Consider the following 14,948-nt stretch of genomic DNA (forward strand, 5'->3'; position numbering starts at 1 on the left):
CGGGAATCACTCCACATGTGGTGGCTCGATGCAGCTAAAAATATTTTTGTAATGCAGCTCTATCTAATCAGGCATCCTCCCTGGCCCCATCACTAGATTTGAAGGATTCCATCGCATCTATTTCTGGGGGTTGGAGAGCCTGCCAGGGCACTATCAGGAAGTCAAAGGCTGCTGTTTAAAACATTTGATGCTCAAGGGACCCCATTAAAGAAAGGAGAAGTGCAAGAAACCAGTACTGTATTTTCTTCACTGCCTAAAATCAGCATCGTTTAACAAGCTTATTTATGGAAGGTCTTCCCTGTTCGAAGAAAAGCTTTTGAGGACAGAAGTCTCTGCATATTAGGTGCTCAATTAATGAGTCAGATGAACATTTTCTATCCAAGCATTTTTCATCAAGAGGCCTCAGAACAGAGTGCTTTGTGATCAGGGTGGATTCAGGTTTGGGGGGTCCAGAAACACATATAATCTGGGGGACCCTCTTAAAGAAAAACAATTCAGCATTAGGAATTCTTCAAAAAGTCAGTTGCTGGTGCTTGTAAGGAACCCATACAGAGTGGGGCCCTGACGCGCTGGCTTTGAAAGCCTCAGGGTAAGCTCACCCCTGGATGTCCTTACATGATTTTTCAGAAAAAGAGGGGACAGGACCAGATATGGGTAGGAAGTGGTGGGTTAAAATTAAAAACAATTTTCGCAATTTTTACCCCATAGGATTTTTTTAAAAGCTATATTCAACTTATTGAAGTCATAAGTTCAGAAACCTGGGCTTCCCTGGTGGTGCAGTGGTTAAGAATCCACCTGCCAATGAAGGGGACACGGGTTCGAGCCCTGGTCCGGGAAGATCCCACATGCCGTGGAGCAACTAAGCCCATGCGCCACAACTACTGAGCCTGTGCTCTAGAGCCCGCGTGCCACAACTACTGAGCCCGCGTGCCACAACTACTGAAGCCCGTGTGCCTAGAGCCCGTGCTCTGCAACAAGAGAGGCAACTGCAGTGAGAAGCCTGCGCGCCACAACGAAGAGTAGCTCCCGCTCGCCGCAACTGGAGAAAGCCCACGCGCAGCAACGAAGACCCAGTGCAGCCAAAAATAAATAAATAAAATAAATAAATTCAGAAACCCAATTCTTCATTAAACTTTTAAACACAACGTACAAGTCCTACTAGTCTATGTATAAATGCTGCAGGTGTAAATGGTCACTTTTAAGGGGCTTTCTGCACTGGAAGTATTCCAAAGTCCCCCCATGGGACCCTAGTAACCTCTCGGGCACCTTTGTTCTCTGAGAGGGAGGGGGGCAGAGGGGGCCACATCCCACACCCCTCCCAGACTGGGGTACTGGGGACCTTGCTCAGGGGACCCCAGTCAACGACTTTCACAAATCTTGACACTAAAGAAACAAAGCTCTTTTCTATGCTCCAAAACCACAGCGTGGCCCAGGGACTCCTGGATGTTCCCCTGGACATGCCCAGGGATCAGAGAGGTTGAAGGCCCAGCCTGGGGTCACACAGGAAACCCTTTGCAGAACGGGGACCAGATCACAGTCCAGGGCCGCTCATCCCTTCTGCCCAGGGAGAACGTGCAGGAAAACCTAGGAGGACTGGAAAAACCGCCCCATCGCCCTTCTCCAGCCCCTGGAGGGTGGACTAGAATTAGGCAAAGCAGTTCCAGGGCACTGGGAAGAGGCCCTTCCTGCAGACCTGTTTGCATAAGCGCTGCAGTCGAGTGGTGTTACCTCCTTCCTGCACGCTGGGCCAGGCTATCACTGTGTATAGCTGACACTACCTGCCCAGCAGAGACTGCAGCCACTGCAGCAGGCGCTGTGGTGTTGGGAATGATACCCCGCATCCCAGGACAGTAAGGGCGGAGGGTCCTCAGAGAGCAGAACAGGGAGACCGAGGCCCTCACGGGACACTCGCAAGTCAAAGCCATGCCCCCAGCTTCCTTACAGAAGGATCTCAGCACCGGCTTCAAATCAGCTCCTCCACTTATGAGCTGTGTGACCAGGAGCCAGGTACGTGACCTCCCCGAGCCTCACCTTCACGTGTCCAACGGGGAGAACAGGTGTTCCTACCACTACCTGTGGGGTTGTATAAGGCGGAAGTAACAGGCTGTGCAGCATAAAATGTGCTGAAACAATAGCTTCTACCTGTGAACAGTCCCCATGTGCCGGGCCCCCAGATAAATTCTTCTACCCGGAATATATAAACCCTGTGAGGGAAAGACTACAAACAACAACAGGTCTCATCTATACCATGCTCGATGGACTACAGAGAACTCCTCTAGTCAATACGCTCACTCACTTGTTCCTCACTCCTTTGCTCTCTCATTCATTCATTCGTTCAATCAATCAACTCCTCCCAGAGCATCGACCCTGTTACAAGCCCTGGACTCAGCACTAGAGCCAGGGGAACAGACCCAGTTCCTGCCCCGCAAGGGGCCGATAGTCTGTTGCAGGGGATGGGTGGCTGGAAGGGGAGCAGTTACAACTCTGGGCTGGGGCACCCCCAGGAGGAATCTGTGGGGGTTAGGAGGCAGGAGGGTGTCTTGGAGGAGGTGGTGTCCACACTGAGACCTCAGCAAAGCAAAACCCAGCAGCTGAAGACCCTGGTGGACCCCAGCTAAAGGGCATGGACATGACATTGACTGGGGAGCCCCCGAGGGCTCAGGAGCAGGGGCTGCTCCCTGGGTCCAGGTAGATATAATCAGGGCTTGCTTGAGGGCAGGGGTGGAAAGGGCAATGCATATGGTGCTCCCAGGGGTGGGTGTGCAGGAGATACGTAAGTGGGGTGCAGGGTGGCGGGCACAGTCACCAGCTCAAACCTTCCCAAGTCCTGGCTTGACCTACGAGGCATGGGAAATAGGAGGCTGCACATGGACCTCTCAGCACCTGGGGGTGGACAGCAGCACCTAGCCAAGCCTGGAGGGCAAACAGGGTGCCACCCCCAGATTCTAGGCACCTCACCAAGACTGCCCATGACAGGTAAAAATGCAGAGTCCCAGGCCCCACTACGGTCCCGTGAATCAAAACCTGTGTTTTAGCAAGATACCCGGGTGATTTGCACGTACACGCATGCTGGGAAAGAACCAGTGTAGACTATTCACAATAGCAAGACATGGAAACAGCCTAAATGTCCATCAACAGATGAATGGATAAAGAAGATGTGGTCTATACACAATGAATACTACTCAACCATAAAAATGAATGAGATAATGCCATTTGCAGCAACATGGGTGGACCTAGAGATTATCATATTAAGCGAAGTAAGTCAGAAAAAGACAAATACCATATGATATCACTTATACGTGGAATCTAAAACATGACACAAATATACCTATCTATGAAACAGAAACAGACACACAGACATAGAGCACAGACTCGTGGTTGCCAAGGGCGAGGGGGTTGGGAGAGGGAGGGATTGGGAGTTTGGGATTAGCAGATGTAAACTATTATATACAGAATGATTGCAAGGGAAGAGGTAAAGCTGTCACTATATGCAGATGACATGATACTATATATAGAAAACCCTAAGGACTCCACACAAAAATTAGTAGATCTGATAAATGAATTCAGCAAACTAGCAGGATACAAGATTAACATTCAGAAATCAGTTGCATTTCTTTACACTAACAATGAAATATCATTAGAAAGGGAATGTAAAAAAATAATACCTTTTAAAATCACACCAAAAACAACAAACAAACAAAAAAAACCTAGGAATAAACCTGACCAAGGAGGTGGAAAGACTTATACGCTGAGAACTATAAAACATTAATAAAAGAAATTAAAGAAGATTCAAAGAAATGGAAAGATAGCCCATGCTCTTGGAGTGGAAGAATTAATATTGTTAAAAGACCAATACTACCCAAAGCAATCTACAGGTTTAATGTAACCCCTATCAAATTACCCATGACATTTTTCACAGAACTAGAATAATCCAAAAATTTACTTGGAACCATAAAAGACACAGAATTGCCAAAGCAATCCTGAGGGAAAAAAAACAACAACCAGGAGGCATAACTCTCGCAGACTTCAGACAATACTACAAAGCTACAGTAATCAAAACGGTTTGGTATTGATACAAAAACAGACAAACAGATCAACAAAACAGAATAGAGAATCAGAAATAAACCCACACGCCTATGGTCAATTAATCTTCAACAAAGGATGCAAGAATATAAAATGGAAAAAAGTCTCTTCAGCAAGTGGTGCTGGAAAAGTTGGACAGCTGCATGTAAATCAATGAAGTTAGAATACACCCTCACACCATGCACAAAAATAAACTAAAAAATGGCCTGAAGACTTAAACATAAGACATGACACCATAAGACTAGAAGAGAGCATAGGCAAAACATTCTCTGACATAAATCATACTAATGTTTTCTTAGGTCAGTCTCCCAATGCAATAGAAATAAAACAAAAATAAACAAATAGGAACTAATCAAACTTACAAACTTTTTCACAGCAAAGAAAATCATTTAAAAAAAAATGAAAAGACAACCTACGGAATGGGAGAAAATACTTGCAAATGATGTGACCGACAAGGGCTTAATCTCCAAAATATACAAACAGCTCATACAACTCAACAACAAAAAACCAAACAACCCACTCCAAAAATGGGCAGAAGACCTAAACAGACATTTCTCCAAAGAAGACATACACATGGCTAGTAGTTACATGAAAAGCTGCTCAACATCACTAATTATTAGAGAATGCAAATCAAAAGTACAATGAGGTATCACCTCACACCAGTTAGAATGGGCATCCTCAGAAAATATACAAACAACAAATGCTGGAGAGGGTGTGGAGAAAAGGGAACCCTCCTACACTGTTGGCAGGAATGTACGTTGGTGCAGCCACTATGGAAAACAGTATGGAGGTTTCTCAGAAAACTAAAAACAGAATTACAATATGATCCAGCAATCCCACTACTGGGCATGTACCTGGACAAAACTATAATTCAAAAAGATACATACACCCCTATGTTCATAGCAGCACTGTTCACAATAGCCAAGACATGGAAACAACCTAAATGTCCATCAACAGATGAATGGATAAAGAAGATGTGGTACATATATACACTGGGATATTACTCAGCCATATAAAAGAATGAAATGATGCCATTTGCAGCAACATGGATGGACCTAGAGATTACCATACTAAGTGAAGTCAGTCAGAAAGAGAAAGACAAATACCATATGATATCACTTATATGTGGAATCTAAAATATGACACAAATGAACCTATCTACAAAACAGAAACTGACTCACAGACATAGAGAACAGACTTGTGGGTGCCGAGGGAGAGGGAAGGATTGGGAGTTTGGGGTTAGCAGATGCAAACTAGTATATACAGGATGGATAAACAACAAGATCCTACTGTATAGCACAGGGAACTATATCCAATCTCCTAGATAAACCATAATGGAAAAGAATATGAAAAAGAATGTAGGGACTTCCCTGGTGGCGCAGTGGTTAAGACTCCACGATCCCAATGCAGGGGGCCCGGGTCTGATCCTGGTCAGGGAACTAGGTCCCACATATATGCTGCAACTAGGAGTTCACATGCCACAGCTAAGGAGCCCGTGGGCCGCAACTATGGATCCCTCCTGTGCAACCAAATAATAAAATAAAATTTTAAAAAGATCAGAAAATAACTTAAAAAAAGTCTGTATATATGTGTATAATTGGGTCACTTTGCCATACAGCAGAAATTAACACAACTTTGTAAACCAACTATACTTCAATTAAAAAAATAATGGATAAACAACAAGGTCCTACTGTATAGCACAGGGAACTACATTCAATACCCTGTAATAAACCATAATGAAAAAGAATATATATATGTACAGCTGAATCACTTTGCTGTACAGCAGAAATTAACAGAACATTGTAAATCAGCTATACTTCAATAACATTAAAAAAAAAACACAAAAAAACAGTGTAGAGCTCAACGTTTCAGTACATCCTTGCAAAAGCCCATGAGGGGCCGCTGGGCGACACAGTCAGGGCTCGGATGCTGGAATCTCAAAGTGGGAGGGGCCTCCACCAGCACTGCCACCTCCTGCTCACACAGCACCTGTGCTCCCCACCTCCACTCCAGCCCGATAATCAACGGCCACTGCTCGGACATCTCAAGGTGGGTCCTCACGACCTCACCAACGGTCGAATGATGACAGTCCTGTTTGCCAAATGCCAAGGAACCCAGCTCGGAGCAGAAGCATCCTGCATGTGCTCATCTTTAATGCTTAAATCAAATCCCAAATGACCACATTCACTTTACGGAGGAGACAGGCTCAGAGAAACAGAACAATTAACCCAAAGTCACACAGCCAGGGATATGGATGATCCAAATATGGTATGTTTCCCAAGTCTGGGTTTTGCCTCTGCTTCCCCCAAGTCTGAAAACACATGTGGAATTTGAACCTGAGACCTCTCACCAAGCCAAGACCCACGGACCCCAGACCCATAATAATGAGAAGCCCAAGGCAGCTTATGATAGGGCTGGGGGCACAGCTTGGTGGAAAATTATCTTGAGGAACGGGGCCCCGCCTTCATCCCCCCCCAATTGTGAGCTGCATGGTGGTCCCGCCAGCCAGCACAGATATTGCCCACCTGGCACAGAGCATGTGCCCATGAACTTCTAAAGGAATGAAGGCTGCCCTTCACACCTCCATGTTCCAAAATCCAGGTGCACATGTGTCACCTCCCCTGAGACCTGCACCCATTCCTCAGCCCCTGGTCCAAGGAAGCCCTTGGAAATCACTCCACCCTCCACCCCTGCCCTTGGCAGAAGACCCAGCCCTGCTCACTCACAGCTCTGGGAAAAAAACAATTTGCATTTCCAACCCCTGGCTATGGTGACTGGCTCAGCGCTGGGCATGTGACCCCATCAGAGCCAATGAGAAGCCAGAGGAACTTTTGCTGGGCTCTTCACTGGGCTGAGTGAGTGAGATGTGTAGAATTCAAGAAGTCAGTCCTGATTTAATTTACTCCCGCCCTGGATATAATCAAATTGAGACCAGAGGCCATCAGAACCTTGAGCCCACCAGACTCTGAGCTTTGGAAACGGATGCTCTGAGAATATAACGCACTGGATTAACAACATGCCTTTGTTTAGACAGACGAGAGAAAGTGGATAGTTTTTACATGTTGCTTTCCATAAAAATTTGGTTAAATTTTAAGTCCATTTACTAAGAAAAAAACATGCTTCCCTGGACTATTTAAAGGTTTATTTTAAAGTTCCAAGACTGTAACCTTGAGACTCTGAATGTCTATTTTAGGAAACTACATCTGCTAGAAAGTTTGTGGTAGAACAGTACTCATTTTACATTGGAAACTGCTTGCTTTAGTTCAACTCGAAGCTTCCTCATCAACTTTGTGCTCGACTCATTGACTCGGACTTCTCACTAACTTAGCTCTAAATAACAACCACCACCTAAGACTGAACACACTCTCATAGAAGAAGGCGGCAAACAGTCCAAGGCGTTCCTCCTCACAGAAAGGTAACCCACCAGCTTCTACAAGATTCACATTAAATAACGCAATGTGAAATGGTGATTTTCCCTGACAGAAATCTGAGGCTGGAACTACCAACCAGAGGAAGCGGGGTCAACAGCCGGGGCCTCGTGACAGCATTCAAGCCCCTGAACTGAGCCGCACCACAACTGATCATCTTTGGGGTGCCCAGCACTGGGAGTGATCCTGGCACTCAACAGGCCCGTCATGTGTGTCTGGGGCTCCAGGGAAGGCAAGGTGAGGTAGGGGTGGCTGACCAGCTCTTTGTCCCCAACCCCTTGTTTTCACTCCAGTTATAATTTTCTGATCCCAGTAGAAACAGATGAGATTCTTTTCCTCCCGGCTGAGGACATCTTGTCTAGAAGGAACCAAAAGCATTACGACAACTACAACTTTGTCTCAGGAAATGGGGCTACCCAGGGGCTCTGGGAGAGCCAGACAGCACTCAGGGGAAGAGATAAATGGAAAGGGACATCCCTGAAGGTCACGGCCCTGTCCGACACCCAAACCCAGCTGCTGATCTTACCGAATGGTGGGCTGGTCTCCACTCAGGTGCTTAAATCTCCGGTGGAGCTGCTCGATCTGGTCAGACGAGACTAAGAAGTAGGAGAAAAAAGAAAAAAAGGAAGTGAGAAAGGCGTCATTGACCTGTGAACTCGGAGTTACGGGAGGCAGGCTGGAGTCTCACCCTCACCCTCCTGTTCCATTCATCCTCTCGCCATCTCCTACCAAGGCAAAACGAAGCTCAGGATGAAGAAGCAGAGAACGGGTTTGCCATTCCTCCTGGCAACACAGCTCTGGGGTTATTATTATTAGCTCTGCCCCTTTAGCAATAAGACAATTACTACTAATAACAGCTCGTGGGACAGGACAAACGTGAACCAGGTCACCCTCTCTTTCCTCAGCTCATTAAAGAGATGGTATCTGCTTGTCTGACTTCCTCCCCTCCCACTCCTGGAGATGGGCATTTTCCCCACTGAAAAAGGGGCTTCGTGTGTCACATTAAAAGAGACAGAGGAGGAGGGAAGGGGGAAAGTGGTTCAGGCTGGTGCCGGAAGTGATTTGGGAGACCCGTAGTAAGAAATGTACAGAGAATCTGGTAAAGCAAGAGAAGTGGAAGGAAAAGAAATAGAATTTTGATCATTGCTGTTGTGGGCAATGTATTTAGATAACCTCAATTGTTTCATTTTCTTTCTTCCAGTTTGATTGAGATATAATTGATGTATAGCACTGTGTAAGTTTAAGGTGTACCGCATAATGATTTGAGTCACATACACCATGAAACGATGACCACAGTAAGTTTAGTGAATGTCCATCATCTCATATGCAAAATTTAATAAATCACTGAAGAAATCAAAGAGGAACCAAAAAAAATTACCTAGAGGCAAATGACAATGAAAACACAATGATCCAAAACCTATGGGATGCAGCAAAAGCAGTTCTAAGAGGGAAGTTTATAGCTATACAATCTTACCTCAGGAAACAAGAAAAATCTCAAATAAACAACCTAACCTTATACCTAAAGCAACAAGAGAAAGAAGAACAAATAGAACCCAATGTTAGTAGAATGAAAGAAATCATAAAGATCAGAGCAGAAAAAAATGAAATAGAGACAAAGAAAACAACAGGAAAAATCAATGAAACTAAAAGCTGGTTCTTTGTAAAGATAAACAAAATTAATAAACCTTTAGCCAGACTCATCAAGAAAAAAAGGGAGAGGACTCGAATCAATCAAATTGGAAATGAAAAAAGGAGAAGTTAAACAGACACCACAGAAATATAAAGGATCATAAGAGACTACTACAAACAACGATACGTCAATAAAATGGAGAACCTAGGAGAAATGGACAAATTCTTAGAAAGGTACAACCTTCCAAGACTGAACCAGGAAGAAATAGAAAATATGAACACCAATTACAAGTACTGAAATTGAAACAGTGATTAAAAAACTTCCAACAAACAAAAGTCCAGGACCAGATGGCTTCACAGGTGAATTCTATCGAACATTTAGAGAAGAGTTATTAACACCTATCCTTCTTAAACTCTTCCAAAAATTGCAGAGGAAGGAACACTTTCAAACTCATTCTATGAGGCCACCATCACCCTGATATGAAAACCAGACAAAGGTACCACACAAAGAAAGAAAATTACAGACCAATAAAACTGATCAACATAGATGCAAAAATCCTAAACAAAATACTAGCAAACCAAATCCAACAACACATTAAAAGGATCATACACCATGATCAAGTGGGATTTATCCCAGGGATGCAAGGATTCTTCAGTATCTGCAAATCAATCGGTGTGATAAACCACAGTAACAAACTGAAGAAAAGAAACCATATAATCATCTCAACAGATGCAGGAAAAGCTTTTGACAAAATTCAACACCCATCTATGATAAAAACTCTCCAGAAAGTGAGTATAGAGAGAACTTACCTCAAAATAATAAAGGCCACATATGACAAACCCACAGCTAACATCACTCTCAATGGTGAAAAGCTGAAAGTATTCCCTCTAAGATCAGGAACAAGACAAGGATGTCCAATGTCACCACTTATATGCAACACAGTTTTGGAAATTCTAGTCATGGCAAACAGAGAAGAAGAAGAAACAAAAGGAACCCAAACTGGAAAAGAAGTAAAACTGTCACTGTTTGCAGATGACATGACACTATACACAGAAAATCCTAAAGATGCTACCAGGAGACTACTAGAGCTCATCAATGAATTCAGTAAAGTTGTAGGATACAAAATTAATACACAGAAATCTCTTCATTCCTATACACTAACAACGGAAGATCAGAAAGAGAAATCAAGGAAATAATCTATTTACCATCGCAGCAAAAAGAATAAAACACCTAGGAATAAACCTACCTAAGGAGGCAAAAGACTTGTACTTAGGAAACTATAAGATATGATGAAAGAAATAAAAGACACAAACAGATAGAGACATATACCACGTTATTGAACTGGAAGAATCAATACTGTCAAAAAGACTATACTACCCAAGGCAATCTACAGATTCAATGCAATCCCTATCAAGTTACCAATGGCGTTTTTCACAGAACTAGAACAAAAAAATTTTTTTAATTTGTATGGAAATACAAAAGACCCCAAATAGCCAAAGCAATCCTGAGAAAGAAAAATGGAGCTGGAGGAATCAGGCTCCCTGACTTCAGACTATACTACAAAGCTACAGTAATTGAAGCAGTATGGTACTGGCACAAAAACAGAAATATAGATCAATGGCACAGGATAGAAAGCCCAGAAATAAACCCACAAAGCTATGGTCAATGAATCTATGACAAAGGAGGCAAGAATATACAATGGAGAAAAGACAGTCTCTTCAATAAGTGGTGCTGGGGAAACCTGGACAGCTACATGTAGAAGAATGAAATTAGAACACTAACATCATACACAAAAATAAACAAAATGGATTAAATGGGGACTACGCTGGTGGTGCAGTGGTTAAGAATCTGCCTGCCAATGCGGATTTGAGCCCTGGTCTGGGAAGATCCCACATGCTGTGGAGCAACTAAGCCCGTGCGCCACAACTACTGAGCCTGCACTCTAGACCCTGCGAGCCACAACTACTGAGCTTGTGTGCCTAGAGCCCGCGCTCCGCAACAAGAGAAGCCACTGCAATGAGAAGCCCGTGCCCCACAACAAAGAGTAGCCCCTGCTCGCCGCAACTAGAGAAAGCCTGCGCGCAGCAACGAAGACCCAATGCAGCCAAATAAATAAGTTTAAAAAAATGGATTAATGACCTAAATGTAAGGCCAGACACTATAAAACTCTTAGAGGAAAACATAGGCAGAACACTCTCTGACATAAATTGCAGCAATAACTTCTTTGATTCACCTCCTAGAGTAATGAAAATAAAAACAAAAATAAACAAATGAGACCAAATTAAACTTAAAAGCTTCTGCACAGCAAAGAAAACCATAAACAAAACAAAAAGACAACCCACAGAATGGCAGAAAATGTTTGCAAACGAAGCAATCAACAAGGGATTGATTAATCTCCAAAATATACAAACAGCTCATGCAGCTCTTATATCAAAAAACAAACAACCCAATCAAAAAAAGGGCAGAAGATCTAAGTAGACATTTCTCCAAAAAAGTCATAAAGATAGCCTAAAGCACATGAAAACATGCTTGACATCACTAATTATCAGAGAAATGCAAATCAAAACTACAGTGAGGTATCACCTCACACCAGTCAGAATGGCCATCATCAAAAAGTCTACAAACAATAAATGCTGCAGAGGGTGTGGAGAAAAGGGAACCCTCCTACACTGTTGGTAGGAATGTAAATTGGTACAGCCGCTATAGAGAACAGTATGGAGGTTCCTTAAAAAGCTAAAAACAGAAGTACCATATGATCTAGCAATCCTACTCCTGGGCACATATCTGGAGAAAACTATAATTTAAAAAGATACATGCACCTCAATGTTCACTGCAGCGCTATTACAATAGCCAGGACATGGAAGCAACCTAAATGTCCACTGACAGAGGAATGGATAAAGATGTGGTACATGTATACAATGGAATATTACTTAGCCAAAAAAAAGAAGAAAATCATGCCATTTGCAGCAACGTGGATGCAACTAGAAATTATACTAAGTGAAGTCAGACAAAGACAAATATATCATTCATATGTGGAATCTAATTTTAAAAAATGATACAAATGAACTTATTTACAAAACGGAAACAGACTTACAGATATCAAAAACAAACTTATGGTTACCAAGGGGGAAAAGCTGGGGGGAGGGCTAAATCAGGAGTTTGGGATTGACACACACACCCTACTGTATATAAGATAGATAACAAACAAGGACGTACTATACAGCTCAGGGAACTCTACTCAATACTCTGTGATAACCTATATGAGAAAAGGATCTGAAAACGAATGAAAATATGTATATGCATAACTGAATCTCTTTGCTGTACACCTGAAATGAACACAACATTGGAAATCAACTGTACTCCAATAAAAGTTAATTAAAAAAAAAAGGAAAAAACTATTTTTTTCCATGTGATGAGAACTGTTAGGATTTACTTTCCTAACAACTTTCATGTATAACATACGGCAACGTTCGTTCTATTTATCATGTGGTACATCACATCCCTAGTGCTGATTTATCTTATAAGTGCAAGATCGTAACCTCTGACTGCCGTCATCCAAGTCCCCCCTCTCCCCACCCCCAATTGTTTTAGAAAACCTACATACAGTTTTTTTTTTTATTACCATTTTTGGTGGGTAGACCCTGTTTATTCCACAGCTAAGACTGGGCCTGGTGGGTTCCAAGCTTTGGAAGGCTTCCACCCACGTGTCGGTGCTTATTTTATGAAACGCACAATATTAAACCCTTATGTGTACCTTCTCACTTCCTCCTCAAAACAACCCTGTGAATAGATACTTTTTCCCTCTGTTGTATCACTGGAAAAGTGCAGCTCAGAGGGTGCTATGATCACACAACTGTGATTGGTGGAACTGGGATTCAACCTCACATCTCCCCAGCTGCACAGCCCACCCTTAACCGCTACACAACATCACCTCTTTTCCCAGAATATCCTAGTGTTTGAGGCCCTTAGGCCTGGTGCCTGGGGACTATGGACAGTTCCGGCAAAACTTTCTGAAATGGGGCTTCCCTGGTGGCACAGTGGTTAAGAATCCGCCTGCCAATGCAGGGGGCACAGGTTCGAGCCCTGGTCGGGGAAGATCACACATGCTGCAGAGCAACTAAGCCCGTGCGTCACAACTACTGAGCCTGCGCTCTAGAGCCCGCGAGCCACAACTACTGAAGCCCGCATGGCTAAGGCCCACGCTCCGCAACGAGAAGCCACCGCAATGAGAAGCCTGCGCACTGCAATGCAGAGCAGCCCCCGCTCACCACAACTAGAGAAAGTCTGCGTGCAGCAACGAAGACCCAACGCACCCAAAAAAAAAAAAAAAAAAAATTAACATAAAATAAATAAATTAAAAAAAACTTTCCGAAATGGTGGCTGGGCTGGGGAAGGGCTCTCTCCCCACACCAGACTCTTGGCATTTCTCATCCCTTAAGCATCTTTTCTCTTCCTGTTCCAGAGGTAGCTAATTTCTGGGGCCAACTGGTCACCTTACTTTACTTCATGTTTTTTTTTAGCCTCAGGCTCGAGCTGTGATCTCTTCAAGAATCTGCAACTCAGGGGACTTCCCTGGTGGTCCAGTGGGTAAGACTCCACGCTACGAATGCAGGGGGCCTGGGTTCGATCCCTGGTCTGGGACCTAGATCCCGCGTGTACGCCGCAACTAAGAAGTCCGCATGCCACAACTAAAAGATCCCGCATGCCAGCAACTAAAAAAAAAAAAAGATCCCGCATACCGCAATGAAGATCCCGCGTGCAGCAACTAAGACCCGGTGCAGCCAAAGTAAATAAATAAATAAATATTCGAAATAAAAAAGAATATGCAACTCAGAATTCTCAAGCCTTTCTAGAAGCTGTTGTTGGCTAGAAAATATTCTTTACAATGACCAACCCATCCCGAAGGCCTGCTATGTGCTGGGGGAATGGCGCTCATCTCCACACATTAGCTCATCTGTTCCTCATGACGCCCTGGCAGGAGGCTGCATCCCATGTTACAGATGTAGAAACTGACAGTCGGAAAGGTCAGGTAACCCTTGGGGACAGTTATCACCTTTCTGGAGGAAAATACAGCCATTTACATCATATGTGTGTTAGCACGGACATTCGTGTATTCCATGGTCTGGCCATTCCACTCTTAAATTAAGTACATACCCAACAGAAATGCATATTTGCACACATCAGAAGATGTGTAGAAGGAGTTCATGGCAGTACGATCTGAAGAGCCCTAAACTGGAAATTATCCAAACGCCCTGCAATGGCAGAGTAAAGTGTGTGGTATATGCAAGGAATGGAATAGGATACAGCAGTGAAAATGAACAAACAGTACGGACAATAACTTGGGTGAGTTCCAAAACATAACAACAAGCGGAAGAAGCCAGACATGGAAGAGTACCTACTTTATGACTCCATTTACATAAAGCTCAAAAACGGGCAACACTCATCTGCAGTGTTAAGGCAGGATAGGAAGGCTACATATGGTACGATTCCAACTACATGACATTCTGGAAGAGGCAAAACTACCGAGACGGCAACGAGGTCAGTGGTTACCAGGGGAGCGATGAGTTGGCGAAGCACAGAGAATTTTTAAGGCAGTGAACCTACTCTGTATGATACTATAATTACGGATACACGTCATTATACATTTGTCCAAACCCACAGGATGTAGGACGCCAAGAGGGAACCCTCATGTAAACCGTGGACTCTGGGTGATGATGTATCAATGGAGGTCCATCAATTGTAACAAATGTCCTCTCTGGTGGGGGATGCTGACAGTGGGCGAGGCTGTGTGTGTGTGGGGGGGCAGG

At 43.8% G+C, this 14,948-nt stretch overlaps 1 protein-coding gene across 1 annotated transcript in view; it reads right to left on the bottom strand.

Annotated features, from left to right (window-relative positions):
- Nucleotides 1-14,948, bottom strand: part of TESC (tescalcin) — a 61,227-nt gene that overhangs the window by 26,232 nt on the left and 20,047 nt on the right. Inside the window, exon 2 of the mRNA XM_067700751.1 lies at nt 8,038-8,107. Within this exon, the coding sequence (XP_067556852.1) occupies nt 8,038-8,107 (70 nt within the window). The remainder of the gene's footprint in view (nt 1-8,037; nt 8,108-14,948) is intronic.

Source organism: Pseudorca crassidens, chromosome 12 (genome assembly GCF_039906515.1).
Source record: "Pseudorca crassidens isolate mPseCra1 chromosome 12, mPseCra1.hap1, whole genome shotgun sequence".
Lineage (NCBI taxonomy): Eukaryota > Metazoa > Chordata > Mammalia > Artiodactyla > Delphinidae > Pseudorca > Pseudorca crassidens.